Source organism: Elephas maximus, chromosome 3 (assembly GCF_024166365.1).
Source record: "Elephas maximus indicus isolate mEleMax1 chromosome 3, mEleMax1 primary haplotype, whole genome shotgun sequence".
Taxonomy (NCBI): Eukaryota; Metazoa; Chordata; class Mammalia; order Proboscidea; family Elephantidae; genus Elephas; species Elephas maximus.
The window spans coordinates 144,007,057-144,029,972 of NC_064821.1; the positions used below are offsets into that span (position 1 = coordinate 144,007,057).

Here is a 22,916-nt window from a genome sequence, read left to right on the forward strand (position 1 = left end):
GATAGAATAGCTGCAAAAATGGACTCAAACACACCATCGATCATGAATACAGCACAGGATCAGGCGACATTTCATTCTGTTATACATAGGGTCACCCTGAGTTAGAGCTGACTCAAGGGAAACTACCAACAACTGACGAATCATGTGCAGCATCATTTTTCATATACTTATTTGCTACCTGTTTATCTTCTTTGCTGAACTATCTGTTCAGATCCTTTGCCCATTTTTTTAAATTGGATTGCTTGTTACCTTATTGTTGAGTTTTAGTATATACATACACACAACACACATGCACACACATATATTCTGGATAGGAGCCCTTTAACATCTATAAGCTTTGCAAAGAAAATCTATGGCTCGTCTATTTATTCTCTTAACAGTAGCTTTTGAAGTGCCGAGTTTTTAATTCAGATGAAGTCTAATTTATCCATCCGTTTTTACAGACTGTGCTTTTAAGGTCATATCTAAAAAATCTCTGCTTCAGGGTCACAAAGATTTTCTGCTATCGTTTCTTTTAGAAATTTTATAATTTTAGGTTTTACATGCAGGTCCAGGGTCCATTAGGAGTTTTTAAAATATGATGTGAAGCATGGATGCAAGATTTTTTAAGGGAGGAGGGTGTTGTTGTTGTTGTTTTTAGGTGCCGCTGAATTGGTTCCGACTCATAGCAACACTATGCATGACAGAACAAAATACTGCCTGGTCCTGCGCCACCCTTACAATCACTGTTATACTTGAGCTCATTGTTGCAGCCACTGTGTCAATCCACCTGGTTGAGGGTCTTCCTTTTTTCCACTGACCCTGTACTCTGCCAAGCATGATGGCCTTCTCCAGGGACTGATCCCTCCTGACAACATGTCCAAAGTATGTAGGACGCGGTCTCGCCACCCTTGCTTCTAAGGAATGTTCTGGTACTTCTTCCAAGACAGATTTATTCGTTCTTTTGGCAGTCCATGGTATATTCAATATTCTTCGCCAACATCACAATTCAACGGCGTCAATTCTTCTTCCGTCTTCCTTATTCACTGTCCAACTTTCACAAGCATACGATGCAACTGAAAATACCACGGCTAGAGTCAGGCGCACCTTAGTCTTCAAGGTGACACCTTTGCTTTTCAACAATTTATAGAGGTCCTTTGCAGATTTACCCAATGCAACGCATCTTTTGATTTCTTGACTGCTGCTTCCATGGCTGTTGATTGTGGATCCAATTAAAATGAAATCCTTGTCAAGTTCAATCTTTTCTCCTTTTATCATGGTGTTGCTCACTGGTCCAGTTGTGAGGATTTTTGTTTTCTTTATGTTGAGGTGCAATCCATACTGAAGGCTGTGGTCTTTGATCTTCATTAGTGAGTGCTTCAAGTCCTTTTCACTTTCGGCAAGCAAGGTTCTGACATCTGCATAATGCAGGTTGTTAATGAGTCTTCCTCCAATCCCGATGTCCCGTTCTTCTTCATATAGTCCAGCTTCTCAGATTATGTGCTCAGCATACAGACTGAATAGGTATGCTGAAAGGATACAACCCTGACACACACCTTTCCTGACTTTAAATCAATCAGTATCCCCTTGTTCTGTCCGAACTGCCTCTTGATCTATGTAAAGGTTCCTCATGAGCTCAATTAAGTGTTCTGGAATTCCCATTCTTTGCAATGTTATCCATAATGTGTTATGATCCACACAGTCGAGGGCCTTTGCACAGCCAATAAAACAAGGTAAGCATCCTTCTGGTATTCTCTGCTCTCAGCCAGGATCCATGCGACATCAGCAATGATATCCCTGGTTCCACGTCCTCTCCTGAAACCGGCCTGAATTTCTGGGAGTTTCCTGCAGCCGTTTTTGAATGATCTTCAGCAAAATTTTGCTTACATGTGATATTAATGATATCGTTCTATCATTTCCACATTCGGTTGGATCACCTTTCTTGGGAATAGTCGTAAATATAGATCTCTTCCAGTCCGTTGGTCAGGAAGCTGTCTTCCACATTTCTTGGCACAGATGAGTGAGCACCTCCAGCGCTGCATCCGTTTGTTGAAACATCTTAATTGATATTCCATCAATTCCTGGAGCCTTGTGTCTTGCCAATGCCTTCAGAGCAGCTCGGACTTCTTCCTTCAGTACTTTTGGTTCCTGAGCATATGCCACCTCTTGAAATGGCTGAACATCAACTAATTCTTTTTGATGGTTCCTGCGTCGTTTAATATTTCCCCCATAGAATCCTTCACTACTGCAACTCGAGGCTTGAATTTTTTTTTTTCAGTTCCTTCAGTTTCAGAAATGCCGAGCATGTTCCTACCTTTTGGTTTTCCATCTCCAGCTCTTTGCACATGTCATTATAATACTTTGTCTTCTCGAGCCGCCCTCTGAAATCTTTTGTTCAGTTCTTTTACTTCATCATTTCTTCCTTTTGCTTTAGCTGATCAACATTCATAAGCAAGTTTCAGTGTCTCCCCTGACATCCATCTTGGTCTTTTCTTTCTTTCCTGTCTTTTCAATGACCTCTTGCTTTCTTCATGTATGATGTCCTTCCACAACTCATCTGGTCTTCAGTCACTAGTGTCAGTGTTTCAAATCTATTCAGTCACTAGTGTCAGTGTTTCAAATCTATTCTTCAGATTGCCTCTAAATTCCGGTGGGATATACTCAAGGTCATATCTTGAAACTGATTTTCTTCAGTTCCAACCTGAACTTGCATATGAGCAGTTGATGGTCTGTTCCACAGTCGGCCCCTGGCCTTCTTCTGACTGATAATATTGACCTTTTCTATCATCGCTTTCCACAGATGTAGTCAATTTGATTCCTGTGTGTTCCATATGGTGAGGTCCATGCGTATAGTTGCCGTTGATGTTGGTGAAAGAAAGTATTTGCAACGAAGAAGTCATTGGTCTTGCAAGTTCTATCATTTGATCTCCGGCATCATTTCTATCACCAAGAACATATTTTCCAACTACTGATACTTCTTTGCCTCCAACTTTCTCATTTCAATCACCAGTAATTATCAATGCATCTTGATTGCATGTTCGATCAATTTCAGACTGCAATAGCTGATAAAAATCTTCTATTTCTTCATCTCTGGCCTTAGTGGTTGGTGCACAAATTTGAGCAATAGTCGTATTAACCGGTCTTCCTTGTAGGCGTACGGGCGTTATCCTATCACTTCAGGATAGATCTTGAAACGTTCATTTTGACAATGAATGCAACACCATTCCTCTTTAAGTTGTCATTTCCAGCATAGTTGTCTACATGATTGTCTGATTCAAAATGGCCAATACCAGTCCATTTCAGCTCACTAATGCCTAGGATATTGATGTTTATGCATTCCATTTCATTTCTAAAGATTTCCAATTTTCCTAGATTCATACTTCATACATTCCAGGTTCCGATTATTAATGGATGTTTGCAGCTGTTCTCATTTTGAGTCGTGCCACATCAGCAAATGAAGGTCCCGAAAGCTTTACTCCATCCACATCATTAAGGTCGACTCTACTCTGAGGAGGCAACTCTTCCCCAGTCACCTTTTGAGTGCCTTCCAACCTGGGGGCTTACCTTCCAGCAATGTATCAGACAATTTTCTGCTGCTATTCGTAACGTTTTCACTGGCTAATGCTTTTCAGAAGTAGACTGTCGGGTCCTTCTTCCTACTGTGTCTCAGTCTGGAAGCTCATCTGAAACCTGTCCTCCACGGGTGACCCTGTTGGTATCTGAACACCAGTGGAACAGCTTCCAGCATCACAGCAACACGCAAGCCCTCACAGTACCACAAAGTGACAGACACATGGGGGGGAGGGGGGCAGGTAAACATACGCATATCCAATTTTAAAGCTGCATTTGGTGAAAGGCCGTTCTTACTCCAATAAATTCACACTTTGTACCTTCGTTAAAAATCAGTCGCCCAGATATATGTGGATTTATTTCTGGACTCTTTATTCTGTTCCATTGATCTATTTATCTTTTTTATGTCAACATGATCTTTTTTGATTAATGTAGTTTTACAGTCGTTCTGGGAAATAGGGAGTCTCAGTCCTCCCAACTTTATTTTACTCTACTGGGTTTCAGCTATGTTTTTGTTAGGTATTGTCGAGTTGAGTTGACTCACTGCAACCCCATGTGACACAGCAGTACTGCCCCACAGGGTTTCTAGGCTGTAATCTTTATGAAAGCAGATTACCAGGTCTTTCTCCCATGGTGCCACTGGGTAAGTTCAAACTACCAACCTTCCAGTTAGCAGCCGAGTACTTAACTGTTTTGTATTTTATTAAGAGGATGTTCTAGAGACTTCAATGTACAATCTTAATAATCAGTCTATTACAGTTAATACTGTATCACTTCAGGTAAAATATAATAACCTTACAATTGCAAAAGTCCATTTAACCTTCCCTTCGCATTGTTATATTTTACATATACATATATATACACACACATATATAAAATAAATCCCATAATACAATGTTACCATACTGTTACTTAAAGTCCTTTCAGAGAAAATTAGAGAAAAACCAATAGCCTTTTTTAAATTTATGCACATATTTACCACTCCCAGTGCTCTTCATTACTTCCTGCAGATCTGAGTTTTTATCTGGTATCATTTCACTCAACTTTATGAGCTTTTCTGTTTTTTGTGTATTTGTGTTTGCACGTGTGTTTTGGTAATGTACAGTGCTGGTCTACTGCTAAATGTTTTTCTCCTGGCTGCTTCTTGATTTGCTATATAATCATTAGTTTTTAATACTTTGGCTATTACCTGCCTAGGTATGGTTCCTTCTATTTATCTGACATGAAATTTACTAGGCTTCTTAAAACTCTAAGTTGGTATTTTTCCTCAAACTTTGGAAGTTTTTGGCCATTACTACTTCAAATAATTTTTTCTTCATTCTCTCTCCCCTCTCCCTCTGGGATTCCAATTACACGTAGCTTGATTGTATCACTGATATATTCAGTTCTCTCTGGCAGACTGAACAATTTCTCTTCAGACTCACTAATGTTTCTTTTGTTGTCTTCATCTACTGTTAAATCCCATCCAGTGAACTTTTCACTTCAAACACTGAGTTTTTCACTAAGAGCACTAAGAGCATTTCTATGATTGGTTTTCCTTTATTTCTTAATACATTCCCTCATCTGTTCCCTGATCATTTCAATCTTTTCCTTTATAACTTTGAAAACATTCTGTAGTCTTTGCCAATCTAAAAAAAAAAAAATCTCAAACATCTAGGTTATTTTAGGAAATCCTGCTGGCGTAGTGGTGAAGTGCTTCAGCTGCTAACCAAGAGGTGGGCAGTTCACATCCACCAGGCGCTCCTTGGGAACTCTATGGGGCAGTTCTACTCTGTCCTATAGGGTCACTCTGAGTTGGAATCGACTCGACGGCAGTGAGTGAGTGAGTGAGGTTATTTTGGGATATGTTTCTATTGACTAGTGCTGCTCTAGTTCACGGATTATTTTCCTGCTTCATCACATGGTTTTTAAGTTTTGATTCTATCCTGGATATCGTAGGTGATAGCTGTAGGGAGCCTGAATCATGTCATCTTCCTTAGGGGATGTCATTTTGTCTCAGCAGGGAATCAAATTCCTGGTGAATTCTCCGGGTCTTGTCAAGTTAGACTATTTGACTTTCTTAACTTACTCTTATGGCGTGTTAACTATAAGATGTGATCTTTTGTCTTAAAGCTTGGCTTTTCTGCAGTATAAATTAAACGTTTGAAGTGCTCGGCAAGATGCCTCCACCTTGCCTTCTAAGAATGTCAATGTCTGCACAACCGTTGGTATTACCACCTAGGTCTCAGCCCCCAAACAGGCAATTTTTGATAGACCGTGCAAAGTCTCAAGCTGTACATGTATAGCCCAGATGTTATCCAAAGTTCTGAATGACATGACTACCCATACCAAATTCTACCCCCTTGCTCTATGCCTCAGCCGCTGGACAGCTTCTTTTTCTCCGGGACCCTGCCCCAAAAATTCCAGGTGTGTGAGCACCCTTGCTTTCCAGTCTCAGCCTCTTTGGCTCAGTGAGATCTGCATGGCCCGTTTGGACTTCACTTCCCTGTGCCACAGCAGTAAGGTATCGTATTTTTACACAAATAGCGTACTCCTTCTACATCTGTTTGCCAACTGTGCCCTCCATCTATGAAGTCTTTTTCTAAGTGCCACTATATCAATTTTTTTTTTACATGTTGCCATAAAAAATCAGCATAGTGCACTTACGAAAATATCTCATGGAGGAGAAGGCATGGCTGGCAAACAAATGTAGAAGGCATGTACTATTTGAATAAAAATATGGTACTCCAAAGCAGAAAGCTGGAGTGATCATGGGATTCACCCTGTGTGTTTCCCTTTTCTCAAGAATCATGATCTTGTTCTGTCTGTCCATCAATTCCAAACAACAGTCGCCCCACACATTTTATTCAGTTTTACGGATTTTTTTTTTGGTGAGGGGAGAGGCCAGGCTGGTACCAGTTATTCTGTTACAGCTCTGCATACTAATTTTAAAGAAATTTTCCTATCAATCACTATATACAATGTAAGAGAAAAATAATACTGACGAAGCAGAGTTATATCCACTCGAACCTATTTGTTCAATTATTTGGTACGTGTACATGGTACATCATTGCGTAGTTATTTTGCTTTGTGATCACGACACTGAAAAATCTGTAAGGATGTGCTGACAGGTTCATCTTCACATATAAGTACATCATTATCACTATATTTGGTAAGTACTTCATTATAATTGTAACTGAACTGTCAAGGATGTCTATGTGTGTGCCTAGGCTTAGATATACACAGTAGCTACTTGAAGGAAGTTAAAACACCTTATAATCTTTTACTAGTCTTTTGATACCCAATACGAATCAAGCAACTAATTTAGGAAAAAGTATGAAAAAAGGAAATTTTTTGGTTTCAGGGAAATAATGTGAAATGTAGGGTTATAAGATAAACTCATTCAATAATAACCACAGCAATAAACAGATACAAAACTGGGCCCATCAACCATGAAACTATGGTCTAAACTTGTCTATTTTTGTTTACACAGACAGATATTACAAACAACCAAATATATTACTTCAGACATATATCATTTAAGGAAAATCCTAATCTTGTAGATTCAATAACTCAAATAAATTCCCAAGTAGGTAATACTGAAATCAATTCAAAGAATTAAAATATTGTTAGAGCAAAGAAAAAAAAGAAAAGGTGAAAACCGAGGAAGAAAACAATTACGTAGTTGAATCATTTGGTTGTTATTTACAGTTTGTGCTTTTGGGCTCATGGGACAGAATAGTAAAAATAAAAAAATCTTATGACATCTACACACAAAAAATAAAAACAAAAGTACAGAGGGAGTGAGAGGGCTTGTAACATGACAGACAAAAGATTGCATTTTTGTGATTAAACTAAAAAAAAAAAAAAATCAGACTTAAGAGTTATTTGCCTATAAAAGTCACCAACTTCAGGGTTTTTTATTTGGCACATGTATTCACTAGTAGAATTTCACTTAAAACATTTCAACACAAAGCACTAAATTTCAGTTTTAACATTCTGTCGCATAACAAGGCAAATAATGACAAACTTGAGAGAACAACACTTACCTGTAACTACCATGCTGCTCATGTTAGAGTTTGGACTACTGAGAACACTTCCTGAGAGTAGTTCGTCAGATCCTCTCTATAAAGACAATAACAAATTAGCATACACAATCTTTAAATTTAAAAGGTTAATCTGAAAGCCTGTCACATACCTGTAACTTTTCAAATATTCACTGAGAAGTGTTATGTCGAGTATTACACTACTACAGTTAAAATTTTACTCTAAGTACAAAATATGACAAAAAAATTAACTTCATCCCTCCATTTTCCTATGTATCCTTCCTCTCCCTTTTCTACAAAGCCAACAGTTCACCAAGTTCAAAAAGCAAAAAAAAAAGATTACGTCTCAATCAAAAGCTTAGGAAAAAAAAATAGCTACTCCAATTCTTTATAAACAAGCTAATCCCACAGGAGTTGGGCTTTCTCAGAAATGTTCTGTGAATCTTCCATCCCCACAAAGCCCTTTATTCATCTAGATAACTTAGGTCTTTAAACTTCATACTGATGAGTGGGCCAACAGTATCATCATTACCAAAATTAAACAGTCAGGCATAAACTTCAGCGGCTAGAAAATTGAAAGCAGAAGCAAAATCTATAAAATAAGAATTTTGTCGACATAAAGAAAGATTTGAATCATGTTCTAAACTCTAGAGAACACAGTTGTTAAATCATTACACATTCTGGGAACTGCATAGTTGTTCAAATGAGCAAATTGTTGTTTTAAAGCTATTTTAAATATGTGTATATTTACAAAAATGTGTATGAACAAACTCATTATTTAAAATAGCCAGATCAACTGTTCTGCCTATTTTTAAAATATGCATAATTATATGCACAGGTACTAATATTTAAAATAGCTAAATCAATACTGGCAAATTTAAACAACCGATCAGTACACAGAAGTCGAATATAACCATCAAAAATATATCAAAAAAGATGTCAAAGCATTTCAGACAGCTCCCCCCTCAAAATTCAAATTAACCATAAATTTTATGCTAATTTGAGCTTAAACTCAAAATTAATGAGCAGCATTACAACAAAATAACGAAAATTTGAAGCAAACAGATCTCCATAGGTCATCTCTCTTAAATGTTTTAAAAGCTTTCAGCTCATTAACATCAAATGCTCAAAGACATACAAATACGAGACAAACATAGTGTCAAACCATATAATATTTATTATATTTACATCAAGTCTAAGATCTTAACAAGACATAAGAGAGTCAATATTAATGTCGTGTAAGGACATGATGAGCACAAATAGGATACTTTATATCAGAGATTCTCAAAATGTGGTCCATGGACAAGCATTATCAGCCTTAGATCTAGAAATCTGTTAGCAATGGATGTTCTCAAGTCACTCCAGACCTACTGAACACACGAAACTCTGGGGATGAAGTCCAGCAACCTGAGTTTTACCAAAGTTCTTCATGGGCTTCTGATGCATGCTAAAGTTTAAGGACCACTGCTATATATTATTGGTTCACCATTAACAATAAATATTTCCTAGTTTTCATTATGTTTTTATGACAAGTTTGTAATAAGGTGTCAAGAAAAAGGGCTGTGAGGTCCAACTCCCACAACTTCCACTTACATAACTTTAGTAAATTACTTAAACCACTCTAAGCTTTAATTCCCTCATTTGTAAAGCAGTGATAACATCTACATCACAGCCTTTAGGATCAGATGTGGCAAATGCATAGGAAGTATTCACCAGGCAAAGTGCTTGGCGCACCTCACTAGTGTTCTCTATAATACAATTCAACCAAGCACAGGGTCTACACATATTTTTTATTAAGTAAATGAATGAATGCTGATTATTATTACTAACAATTGCTGTATTTTTTTGGTCTCTGTTCTTAGAACAAATAACTGAAGTCAAATTACTCCATGCACAAAAGCAAAGTCAGCTCCCCCCATAAACCAAATCAAACCCACTGCAGTCAAGTCAATTTCGACCCACAGCGACCCCACAGGACAGAGCAGAACTCACTGCCCCTTAGGGTTTCCAAGGAGTGGCTGGTGGATTCAAACTGCTGACCTTTAGGTCAGCTGCCAAGCTCTTAACCGCTGCGAAATTTCTCATACAGAGTGGATAACATCAGCTCCTCCATAATAAATCAAGAGAATTCCAGACCAAGTATTCTAAAAGTTGCGGGGGGGGAGGGGGGGGAAGAACTGAAGAGATCCTTAACGTCTTACTCACCAAAACTTATAACCAGCCCCTTAAAAGACTTTCAGTATCGTATCTCTTTAGTTCCTTCCAGCAAATACTATGACTGTCCTAGTTTTCAAAAAGTATATTTCATCTCTTTTCAAACATATTTTATCAGTTTATTATTTAGACATTTGGTTACTTGTGAGTCAAAATCCTTCCACCTCAGTGGATCACAAGTAATTCTGGAAGATGGGTGAGAAATTCCGGGTCTACTCAAGTAAAAAAGAAAGCCTGTCATTCTACTGTGTAGTATGTAGGACATGTCAGTCCCACCCCAAACCCTATCAAAATTTTCATACCTGCTGCTAAGAGAGTAAGTGTAACAGTCTTCATAACTGAGTCAGAAGAATTAATACCAAATTACTTGCAACTTTGTGATTACTTATAAAACTTAAGTTTTTGACAAATTTATTATTTAAAAAAATTGTCTGACTTTCCATTGAGTAAAAAGTCTACCACTATTATGCACAAAAGAAGTGATTCTGCAGTCACCATTAGTAATGTTAACATGATAGAACAATTTTACTTTAAATATCTCAGCCTAGTTTAATTTGGAGAAGATATGAAACCAAATGAATCAATGGCAAAGAGACTAATAGCTGTTCCACACTAGTGGTTGCTGACTTATTAAATTAGTGGTACTTAAGCACAAAAATCAGTATCTTTATTTGGTGTATATATCTTTAACTTAATTCATTTAAAATAGATGTCATTTGAACTCAGTATCAATTAAAAAAGAAATTAAATGTTAAACTGACATCAATGCCCTTTGTTAAATCTCATCACAGAAACTTTTCCCCCTATGTGATATCAATGACCATTTCAAAAGAAACTAGTATTACAAAACAAAATCAATTAGTAAAATGATGACACAGAAAGACACAATTTCTATGTCAATCACAAAAGAAAGAAATAAGTAAAAAAGATAAATGGAAAAATAGATACAGAATAATGGACAGTTGACATTCATTCTAATGATATAAATTTTCTTGTTCTGTCTTCTTTTGGCTACTGGATAACCTGTCCATCATAATACTCCAATCCAACTACCATCTATTACTCACAGGTGAAGAGCTGTTGGAGCTACCAGGAAGGCAGGTAAGAGCTGAAGGTTGAGGCTGACAAGAGTCCTCAGGCTCTGCTGAGAGCTGGCCAAGGACTTCTCCTCTAGAGATGTCAGCCAAGGGAACCATGACAGGAAGACATGGGGCAGGTATGCAAATATCAGATTCCTGAAGAGAACACAGTTCTGGATGAGGAAGGAAAGTACTCACCCATGTATTTCTGGTCTCCCTGTACATGAAGTACTGCCAGGAAGAACTCAGTGCCACCTACCTACCAGAGATGGGAAAAGCACTAATTCATACAACCAGTAAAAATACAGAATAGAGAAAACAAAGATACAATGAAGAGGATAAATAACAGCAAAAGCTGATTTTCTAAACGGGACTACAAAACAGACAAACCTCCAGGAAGAATAATTAAGAGAAAAAAAGGTGACACAACTATACAACATCAGATCATACAGATAATTACAAAAGTCTAAGCCTAGAATACTGAAGCAAAAAGATGAAAAAGTTGGCCTGGTGAATAACCTCAAGGAGCAAAGTGGTTCCATTTTCCTAGACTAGCAGGATTTTTTGTTTATGAGAGAAATAAAAGTTCTAGCCTATTTATGTCCCTATATTCTTCATTTTGTTAGAAGAGCTTAGCCTTTACCCTAAGATGTTATCTACTCATAGAAGAACTGGCACGTGAATTTTAATTTAATTGGTTATCCCTACAAGGGCAAAGAAACAAAACTGCATCCCTATCAAATACCATACACACACACAAAAAAATTTTCTGATGTATTAGACAAAAATTTGAAAGGTAAAATTTTAAAAGAAAATATCTTTATGATTGCTGGCTAAGACTTCTGAAATTAAAACACAAACCAAACTAATCATAAAATACTGATGACAAATTCTACTATAATGTGGTCAGAAAATTTCTATGTTAAGAAAGTGTATTTCAACAACAGTTGAAAACTTAAGAAGTTATGAAGGATTGCTTTAAAGACTTCCAACAATCAACATGGAAGACATCCATAACCAGGGAAAAATAAAAATTAGCAGAGAAATACTGGGAACATGCCAATAATTTCTAAATAGTTCATAAAAGTATAACTTCCAAAAACACCATAAAAGAGTGAAAAGACAAGCTGTGAACTTGGAGAAAATATAAGCAAAATATAAAATGAAAAGAAAATCAACAACCACAGTCTATTAAAAAAAAAAACTGCAAATAACTAAAATCAGAAATGAAAGTAGGGTCATTATTACCAACTGTACAGAAATAAAAAGAATTACAAGAGAACACTATAAGCAACTGCACGTCAACAGATTGAATTAACCTCAATGAAATGGACAAATCCCTAGAAACACATAAATTACCTAAACTGACTTCAGAAGAAAATCTCAACAGTGCCATAACAAATGAACAGATTAAATCAGTAATTAAAAACCTCTCAATAAAGAAAAGTCTTGTACAAGATGGCTTCACTGGGGAATTCTATCAAACATTTAAAGAACTGACACCAATCCTTCTGAGATGCTTCCAAAGAATTGAAGACTAGGAAACACTATGTAACTCATTCTAGGAGGCCAGTGTTACCCTTATACCAAAGCAAAAGGTACAATAAAAGAAAAATACAGACCAATATCCCTGATGAATATGATGTAAATATTCTCAACAAAATACTAGCAAACCAAATCCAACAGCATACTAAAAGAATTATTCAAGTGAGATTTATCCCAAGAATGCAAGGGTGGATCAACATAAGAAAACAAACCAATGTAATATACCACATTAACCGGAAAACCACCAAATGATCATCTCAATTGGTACACAAAAGGGATTTCATAAAAAAAAAAAAAAAAAAAAAAACTGAACCCGTTGCTGTCGATTCCAACTCACAGAAACCCTGTAGGACAGGGTAGAACTGCCTTAAAGAATTTCCAAGGAGCGCCTGGTGGATTCAAACTGCAACCTTTTGATTAGCAGCCACAGCACTTAACCACTATGCCACCAGTTTCCTCATCAAAGCCATCAACCTTTTATTATAAAAACACTCAACAAACTAGGAGTAGAAGGGAAATTCCTCAACATAATAAAGGGCATTTATCAAAAACCCGGAGCTAACATCATGCTCAATAATGGTAAAGACTGAAAGCATTTCCCTTAACATCAACAAGATAAGGATGCCCATTTCACTGCTGTTGTTCAACACTACTGGAAGTTCTAGCCAAAGCAATTAGGCAAGAAAAAGAAATAAAATATATCCAACTGGAAAGGAAAAAGTAAAACTACCTCTATTCTTAGATGATACGATCCTATATATATATATATATAATATCCCAAAGAATTCACAAGAAAGCTACTAGAGCTAAAAAAAATGAATTCATCAAAATTTTAAGGTACAAGATCAACACACAAAAAATCAGTTGTGTTCCTATACACCAACAATGAACAATCTCAATAGGAAAAAAAAAAAAACTAAGAAAACAATTCCATTTACAATAGCATCTAAAAGAATAAGCTACCTAGGAATATATTTAACCAAGTAGGTGAAAGACTTGTCCACTGAGAACTATAAAATATTGCTGAAAGAAATGATAAAGATCTAAATAAACTGAAAGATATCCTATGTACAGAGTGGAAGACTTAATACTGTTAAGATGCCTATGCTACCCAACATGATCTACAAACGCAACACCTATCAAAATCTCAACAGCCTTTTAGCAGAAACAGTAAAGTCAATTATCAAATTCATAAGGAACTCCAAAGGCCCTAAATAGTCAAAGCAATATTTAAAAAGAACAAAGTAGGAAGAGTCACACTTCTTAACTTCAAAACATACTATAAAGCTACAATAACTGAAACAGTCTTGTACTAGTATAAGGATAGAAATATAGACCAGTGGAATAGAACTGAGAGTCCAGAAGCAAACCCATACATTTATGGTCAATTAATTCCACTGTATGGATGGGTGCTAAGTTGATTCAATGGTGAAAGAAGAGTCTCTTTAATAAATGGTGCTGGAACAAGTGGATCATGGTCCATAAAAGAATGAAGTTGGACCCATACCTGTACCTCATACAATACATAAAATTTAACAAAACCAAAAGGTGGAAACGACCCAAGTGTCCAACAGATAAATGAATAAAAAAAGGTGTATTCATACAATGGAATATTACTCAGTCATAACAAGAAGTGAAGTTCTGACTCGTGCGACAACACGGATGGACCCTGAAAATATCCTAAATGAAATAAGTCGGACACAAAAGGACAAATCTAGCTTGCTTTTCTTACACAAGGTGTACTTCGGTGTGATCAAATAGGTACTGGAAAAAGTTTTAATAGAGGGATTCTAGCTAATATATGTAGGGGAAAAATGATAAGAGTATCACCATTTTTTAATACCCAATCAAATTATGCAATCAATACTTACTAAAACCTATTAGGTGAAAGCATGATGGAGCATTCTCTAATGGATGCATCAGGATGACAAATGTTAATAATATCACAAAAATTAGACATTATGTTCCTCCCAGTATGATACAATACAAATTATAAAGCATATCTATAAAATATTCTTGCTAAAAATAAACCTGAATCTGATCAAACCCCCTCTATAACTTCACAGGAAATATACAGAATATGAGATACATATGAAATGATAACTTGGAGATACAATCAGCCAAATCCAGAATGTGCAAATTGTGCAGGATAGATGACCCAGTTTCTCTAACAAAGAAATGGGAACAAAAGAGGGGCAGGTGTTAAACTGTAATAGGTACTTAAGAGAAGAGAAATAAACCACATTGATCCATGGACTTTCCTTGGTTCCTAACTTAAAAGGAAAAAGGCCAAGATTTTTTAGGCAACTGAGAAATTTTGAACACTGCTGTAGACGATATTAAAAAGTTACTTTATACTGTATTAGGTATAATAATGGTATCAACGCTATTTTCCAGAGAAAGAGCCTATTTGTTAGAAGCAGATACTGATGTATTTGGGGATGATATATAATCTCTTGAGATTTGCTGTAATATTCTCCAACAGGAAGGAAAAAGAAGTGAATTATAATTCCACTTTCTCTACCTTTGTGTATTTTGAAACTTTTAAAATGAAGTTTTAAAAAAAAAGGGATCTTTCAATGCCAAAAAGTATTGCCAAAACAATAATAATTGCTCATTCTTAACGGTGAATGTATTAATTTTTAAGCAAGAAAATAAACTGGTTCAGACTCTAACTTAAAAAAAAAAAATAACAGTAAAAGAAATCTAACATAAGGTAGAAAAAGATAAAAACAAATTTATGAGTTATGAAACAATAAAAAATAAATATAAAAGCTGGTTCTTTGAAAAAAAAAACAGTAAAATAAATCTCTCATAAGATGCCTTTTTATTACTAATGTTGAACATTTTGTTTTCTCAATAAATAGGAGAAAACAAAATGTTCAACATTAGTAATAAAAAAGAGAAAATTTTAAAATGCTATATAATAGGTCTGAGAAATTTGAAACTCTCAAAAGACAATTTTTTAGGAAAATGCTAAATCACTGAATAAACTTTAAGGAGAAATGGACTACTTATCAAAATATTACTGTTCCCTCACCTCCTGAACCTCCTTCAAAAGCCATGGGAATTACATAAAAGCTGTTTAAAATCCTTCTAACTACTCAGAAAAAATTATGGGAAGTACATACAATGATGATTAGCTTTGGTAGTGGGAATACTGGTGATTAACTTATTTTCCTCTATGCCCTTCTGCATTAAGCGTGCCTTTTATTTTTTTATCATGCTTTAAGTGAAGGTTTACAGTTCAAGTTAGTTTCTCATACAAATATTTATACACACATTGTTATGTAACCCTAGTTGACACCTCCTTTCCACCCTGTATCTCCCATGTCCATTCAACCAGCTCCTCTCCCTTTCTGCCTTCTCATCTTGCCTCTGGATGGGACCCACCCACTTAGTCTCATGCGCCTACTTGAGCTAAGCAGCACACTCCTCGCCAGTAACAGTTTATGTCTCACAGTCCAGTCTAATCTCTGTCTGAATTGCCTTGCGAAATGGTTTCAGTTTTGGGCTAACAGAGAATCCAGGGACCATAATCTCTGGGGTCCCTTCAGTCTCAGTACGACTTTTAAGTCTGGTCTTTTTACTAGAATTTGAATTTTGCATCCCACTTTACTCCTGCTCCATCAGGGGCTCCCTGTCAGGGCAGTCACTGGTGGTAGCCGGGCACCATTTAGTTCTTCCAGTCTCAGGCTGATGGAGTCTCTGGTTTATGTAGCCCTTTCTGTCTCTTGGGTTCATATTTTCCTTGTGTCTTTGGTGTTCTTCATTCTTCTCTGCTCCAGGTGGCTTGGGACCAACTGATCCATCTTAGATGGCCACTTGCTAGCTTTTAAGACTCCAGACACCACTCATCCAAGTGGGTTGCAGAACATTTTCTTAACAAACTTTGCTATAGCAATTGACGTAGATGTCTCCTGAAGCCATGGTCCCTGGACCCCCAACCCTGCTACTCTGTCCCTCAAAGTTTGGTTGTACTCAGGAAACTTCTTAGCTTTTGGTTTAGTCCAACTGTGCTGACGTCCCCTCTATTGTGTGTTGTCCTTCCCTTCACCTATGATAATTCTTATCTACTATTAGTGAATACCCTCCCCCTCCCTCCTCACCCTCCTACCCATCAAAGTATGTTTTCTTCTGTTTAAACTTTTCTTGAGTTCTTAAAATAGTGATCTCATACAACATTTGTCCTTTTCTGACTAATTGCACTCAGCATAATACCTTCCAGATTCCTCCATGTTATGAGATGTTTCAAGAATTCATCATTGGTCTTTTATTGTTGTATAGTATTCCACTGAGTGAACAGACTATAATTTGTTTAAGCATATCTTTTGTAATGAGACAATATTATGGTAAACAAACGGGAAATTCCTCAAAGAAATGTTATAGTTCTCTGCCTTTGAGCTCAAGCAAACACTGCCATTTTATTTTATTAAATATGCAAATACAAATATCCCCAATTAACTTATAAAATTAATGCAATTATAATCAAAACTCAAAAATTCATCATGGAACTTGGTCAACTGATTTTACATACAGTAAAGAAAATGCCAAAACAATTTTAATTGACAAACGTGTGAAATCCACCCTACAAGATTCCAAGACTTGTTCTGATGCTATAGTAATTAAGACACTGTAGTACTGGTACCAAAACAGACAATGAAACAGAACAGATAGCCCAGAAACAGTTCCATGCATATATGAAAACCTGACGAAATTGATACTGCAAATCAGTGAGGAAAAAATGGACTATTCTATTCAGTGGGTACTCAGTTTGTTATTCATAAGGGAAAAAATAAAACTTTACCACACACTGCACACATAAAATAAACTCCAGGTGTAATGAGGCTCTAAAAGTGAAAACCAGAATTTTAAAACTTGTGGAAGAAAATTCACAAGACTGTATATAATATACTGAGTTAAATTTAAAAATCTCAAAAGAAAGACATAAAATCAATTTCAGATGTTACAACTTCTATTCATCAAAGTAAAAAAAAAAAAAACAGTCACAAACAGGGGACAAGGGGATCAGCAGAGGGATTATCTGCAGTACATATACCTGACAAAGCATTAGTATCCAAACCAAATCCGCTGCTGAGTCAATTCTGACTCACAGCAACCCTACAGGACAGAGAACTGCCCCACAGTTTCCAAGGAGCGCCCGGCAGATATGAACTGCCAATCTTTTGGTTAGTAGCTGTAGCTTTTAACCACCAGGATTTCCTGTTAGTATCCAGAATACATAAAAATGCATATGAATCAATAAGAAAAAGATAAGCTACATAAAAAATGCATAACTACATAAAGAAAACTGACAGCCTATATAAACACACATTTAACAGAGAAGGAACATGAATTGCCAATAAACTAATAAAAAAACATCAATAGTAAACCAAAAACCACCAAATCCAGTGCCAACAAGTCGATTTCGACTCACAGCAATCCTATAAAAAATAGGACAGTATAAAACTGCCCCCAAAGGTTTCCGAGGCTGAAATCTTTATGGAAGCAGATCGCCACATCTTTCTTCCACAGAGTGGCTGGTGGGTTTGAACTGCCAACCTTTCATGTAGCAGCTGAGTGCTTAACCATTGCAATAGGGAATTCATAAAAACCACAACAAGAAACCGTTCGCATGTACATTATATTGACAATAATTAAACTGACAAAATTAAGAAGTCCGACCATGGTAATTATCAGAGAGGATATAAAGAAACAGGAATTGTCATACATTACTGATGGAGCATAAATTAACACAATTACTTAGGCAAGCAACATGCTAATATCCAGTGAACCTGAAACTAGATACATCCTATAATCCAGCCCATTTTCTGTCAGTTTGTCATACTGTGGTACCTTGCGTGTTTTTCTGATGCTGGAAGCTATTCCATTGGTATTTGAAATATCAGCAGTCACCCACAGTAAACAGGTTTCTGTAGAGCTTCCAGACTAAGACCAGGAAGAAAAGACTAGAGATCTACTTTTGAAAATTAGCCAATTAAAACCTACAGATCACAACAGAACACTGTCTGACTCCCTTGCTTTGGACAATAAATAGAGGAAGATATGTTTGGTGGAGTAGAGGGACGGCTAGGGTGAGGACAAGACTCAGTGAAATGGATTGGCACAAAGCCACAACAATGACCTTGAACATTCCGACAATATCATGAGGATGACACAGGACCAGATGACATTTTGTTCTATTGTTCATAAGCCATGTGTCAGAGTTAACCTGACAGCAGTACCTCTCTGTAATCCATCAGTCCAACTTCTAGACAAATTCTAATTTAGATACATATAGAAATATGCATATGAATGTTCACAACAAGTTTTTAATAAGAAAAAATTCTAACAATCTCAAGATCTGTCAACAGGGTAATGGTATATTCATATAGTCACACACTATATGGCAACAAAAACATGAATTAGAGCTACACTTACAAACTTGGAGTAAAACATAAAACAAAAATAGTATCAAACAAAAAGCAAATTACAAACTACATACAGTAGGTGTATACTTTAAACATGCAAAACAAAATCACGTGACTGCTTAAGATAAATAAGCATGTAGTAAAACTATAGAGAATTTCAAGGGAATGGTAAACACCAAATTCAGAGTAGTGGTTACCTAGGGTGGTGGTGGGGAAAATACACGCAGGAGGCTTCATCTGTACTAGTATTTTGGTACGCAGGTGCCTTAGTTATCTAATGCTGCTATAACAAAAATAGCAAAAGTAGGTGGCTTTAACAAAGAAAAATTTATTCTTTCACAGTTTAGGGAAGTCTGAGTTCACGGTACCACCTCTGGGGGAAGGTCCTTGTCATGGATCTTACCCAGTCGAGGAGCTTCTCAGCACAGGGACTCAGGGTCCAAAGGACACAATATTCTCCTGGCTCTTGTTTCTTGGTGGTATGAGGGCCTCCTGCCTCTCTACTTGCGGCTTCTCTCTTTTATATCTCAAAAGAGATGGACTCAAGACACAACCTAATCTTGTAGATTAAGTCCTGCCTCATTAACATAACTGCTGCTAATACCACTTCATTAACATCATAGAGGTAGGATTTACAACACACAGGAAAATTGTACCAGATGACAAAATGCTGTACAATCACACAATACTGGGAATCATGGACTAGCCAAGTTTACACACATTTTTGGAGGGACACAATTCAATCCTAACAGGTGTTATTGGATTATTATCATCAGTGGCTCTCAATTTTTTTGGTCTTTACACTCTTACAGCACCCTTTATACTTGAGAATTCCAATGAGCATTTGTTTATTTGGATATGTTCTATATTCTGCCAGTGTTCACCATATTAGAAATCATATCTGAGAAATTTTTATAATATTTTAAATTCATTTAGTAATAAACCCATTACACATTAATCAATTTTATGAAAAATAACTATATTTAAACCTCTTATTGTACACTTATGAGTAAATGAAAGCCATGTCTTACTATTAATAATGAAAATAGTTTTAACCTTGCAGATTCCCCAAAAGCATGCCAGGGATACTCAGGGGTCCCCAGACCACACTTTGAGAAAAGGTGCCTTTTTATATTAAATACTTCATTTTTAAAAAGTATATGGTCACGCATTGCTTATCGTACATGATACGTTCTGTAAAACAAAAAGTCACGTGATTTGGATGTTGTGCGAAAACCGTATTATGGATGAAGGTCCTTTCAGGCATTCACTTCCATAAAAACAAGGAGGTTTCGTCCATATTAAAAATTTGCTAGGGCAAATAACCTCCCTCTACAATTAATCTATCTAAGGCTTAAAAAAATTCTGCTGCCTTCGCATCAGCACTTGCAGACTCACCATTTTGCAGCAAAAAACGGTTTCTGAAGTGTTTGAACCACCCAGAGCTAGCACTAAACTCAATATCGTAGTCTGGTCCTGCTTTTTTCTTTTAAGCATCTCAAACAAGCTTCATGCCTTAACAGTGATCATCAACGAGCTGACTTTGCTTTTGTGTACAGAGCTCAATTCACATCATTAGCAATTTCTCCATATCTGATATAGGCCCCCCTTTCGAATTTTTTTTAACCCTGTAGTTTGTGGAGCCGATCCTTTAACAGCTCGAATAATTTTTCCTTTGTTTTTGAGGATCATTGTGACTTGCCAGTGTGACATCCCTAAATCTGCTACGTCCTGTTCTCCAATCAGAATTTATAAACTCTATCACAACCTTCTGAGACCACAGACATATATGCACTCGGACGTTGCCCTGACGAGAGTTATGCAGCATGTAACCATATATTAAAACTAAATACCAAATAAAAAAGCACAACTCATAAAAGTTTTATACTTTTCTGTATTATCCTCTAAATGGTAATCCTCAGTACTTTAACAATTATTTTTCTTTCATAATAGAAACAAAGACCTACTAAACAATCAATCTGAAATAGACATCATTTAAGATTGATACCAAATTATGATATATACTGTTTTTTAAAGAAACTACAAAAGCTACATGTTAAAACTAATTTTATCAAAACAGTAAATTAGGTATTTCTATCTCATTACAAAATAAATCATATTGGGAAATTTGGAATTCGTAGAAAAGAATAAAAAAATTAACCATATCAACCAGGAGGAACAACTCCATCTCTTTGTACTTCCCTTCAGCTTTTGAAACACACAGAAATTGTATATACAGCATTTTTTTTTAAAACACTGCTTTTAATTCACTACATTAAAAGTACTTAGAAAACATTTCTAATGTTTATTAGTTCCCTGCAGCTACATAATTTATTTTATCATTTTACATTTATATTATTTCTATGATTTAATGTAAATCAACACCTGTATATATAAAATACACACACACCTGATCATTTCCTTCTAAGAGTTACCAAGATAAAACACTAAGAAAAAGAATATGAACAAGCATTCATTTCTAAAGTAGATCAAGGATCACTGATCAACAGCCATGTAAAACTGAGTATTTATTTCACCAAGGAAATATTATTTTGAAAATATGACAATGAAAACTTAAAAATAAATCAGAATATTCACAAAGTCAGAAAAAAAATTACTAATCTATAAATGTATTTTATTATGCTAAGTTATAAAAAGACATTAGAGATTACAGGATAATTGATGTGCTCCTTAAATACTCCCACATTAGAAGTGTACATATTTCATTCCAAAATTTTAAAAGTGGTATTTTTGTATTAAAACCCCCATATGTTTTTTTTTTTAAATAGTTCATTGTGTATGTGAGAGATACTCTAAACTGCTCCTATCTACATCAGTGTCGTATTTTTATCTTCACGACAATCACTCGAGATAGGAATAATCGTCCCCATATTATAAACTACGAAAAGATGACTGAGAATAAATGACTTGTCCATAAGCATACATTAAGCAGTAAAGCAGCGGCTCAAGCCCAATCAATGTAACCAGTAATACTGAAAAAACAAAAATCTTTTAGGAATATACCACATAAATTCATTCAAACAAAGGCCAAGCAGGAGCTTATACATACCACTTGTTTTTTATTATGTTGTTGCTCGGAATATACACAACAAAACATACATCAACTCAACAGTTTCTACACGTACAATTCAGTGGCACTCATTACATTCTTGGAGTTTTGCAATGATTACCACTTGTTCATTTTTATAAGTTAGACTAACAAAAATAAGTATAGTAAAACTTTGCAGTTTTTACTGAATAGAGTATTTCTCTTAACAGTCAATACTTACTTATGTCTTACCCTAAAACTCTAGTCATATTATGACTATAGTAATTATATGTAATGAAATTGTAAAGTATCTTTTTGGGAAATTAAGGAAAGTGGAAGTATGTCGATTAGAGGACTTCAACATCATAAAACCTTGGTCTTTTCAAAAGTTCATTAAAAAATGGGGACTAGAATCCTTAAAATAGCCCATAAATATTTAGTCAGTAGTGTGACTTGACAACAAAACTAGTTAAAAAAAAAAATACTACAATAGTGGTTTTCAAAACATATACAACAAATTCAATAATAAAGTTATTTAAACAAGCAGGTCAAATCTTCCAAGGTTCTCTCTGCAAATCCTTTGCATTCAAAGCTCTCCATATTATGGTCCGAACTACTTTTCTGGTTTTGTCTCATACTATTCCAATCTACATTCCAAACAAACTACTTATCTCCAACATGTCCCAGTTTTCCTCCTCATTGCTATTACTATAGTTTCCTCCACTTGAAATGAACAAGGACAATTCCTCTCTCAAAAGCTGTTTAAAGGCTCAAAGAAATCCTCCATAAGAGCCTCTCTTAACACTTCCAAAATACAAGCTCGCTTTCTGACCCATTTTTTCTTTTAGTTTTTCCTCATCCCCTGCCTTCTTGTGGATTAAAAATATATATACACACACCTAAATTACATATTTTAATTACAGTGTACCTCAAGCCCAAATTATTCAGCTCCCTGTTCAATGGCCATGAATTGTGCCATCCCATCTCCAAAACTTTGTTCATGTTATCTCACTGTATACTCCTC

The 22,916-nt window shown here is 35.9% G+C and overlaps 1 protein-coding gene across 4 annotated transcripts in view; it reads right to left on the reverse strand.

Moving 5' to 3' along the window:
• The window catches only part of PTBP2 (polypyrimidine tract binding protein 2), an 84,318-nt gene that overhangs the window by 50,674 nt on the left and 10,728 nt on the right, over positions 1 to 22,916 (reverse strand). For all 4 annotated transcript variants that reach the window (XM_049879705.1, XM_049879704.1, XM_049879703.1 and 1 more), the window contains exon 3: positions 7,578 to 7,653. In XM_049879705.1, coding sequence (XP_049735662.1) covers positions 7,578 to 7,653 — 76 coding nt within the window. The remainder of the gene's footprint in view (positions 1 to 7,577; positions 7,654 to 22,916) is intronic.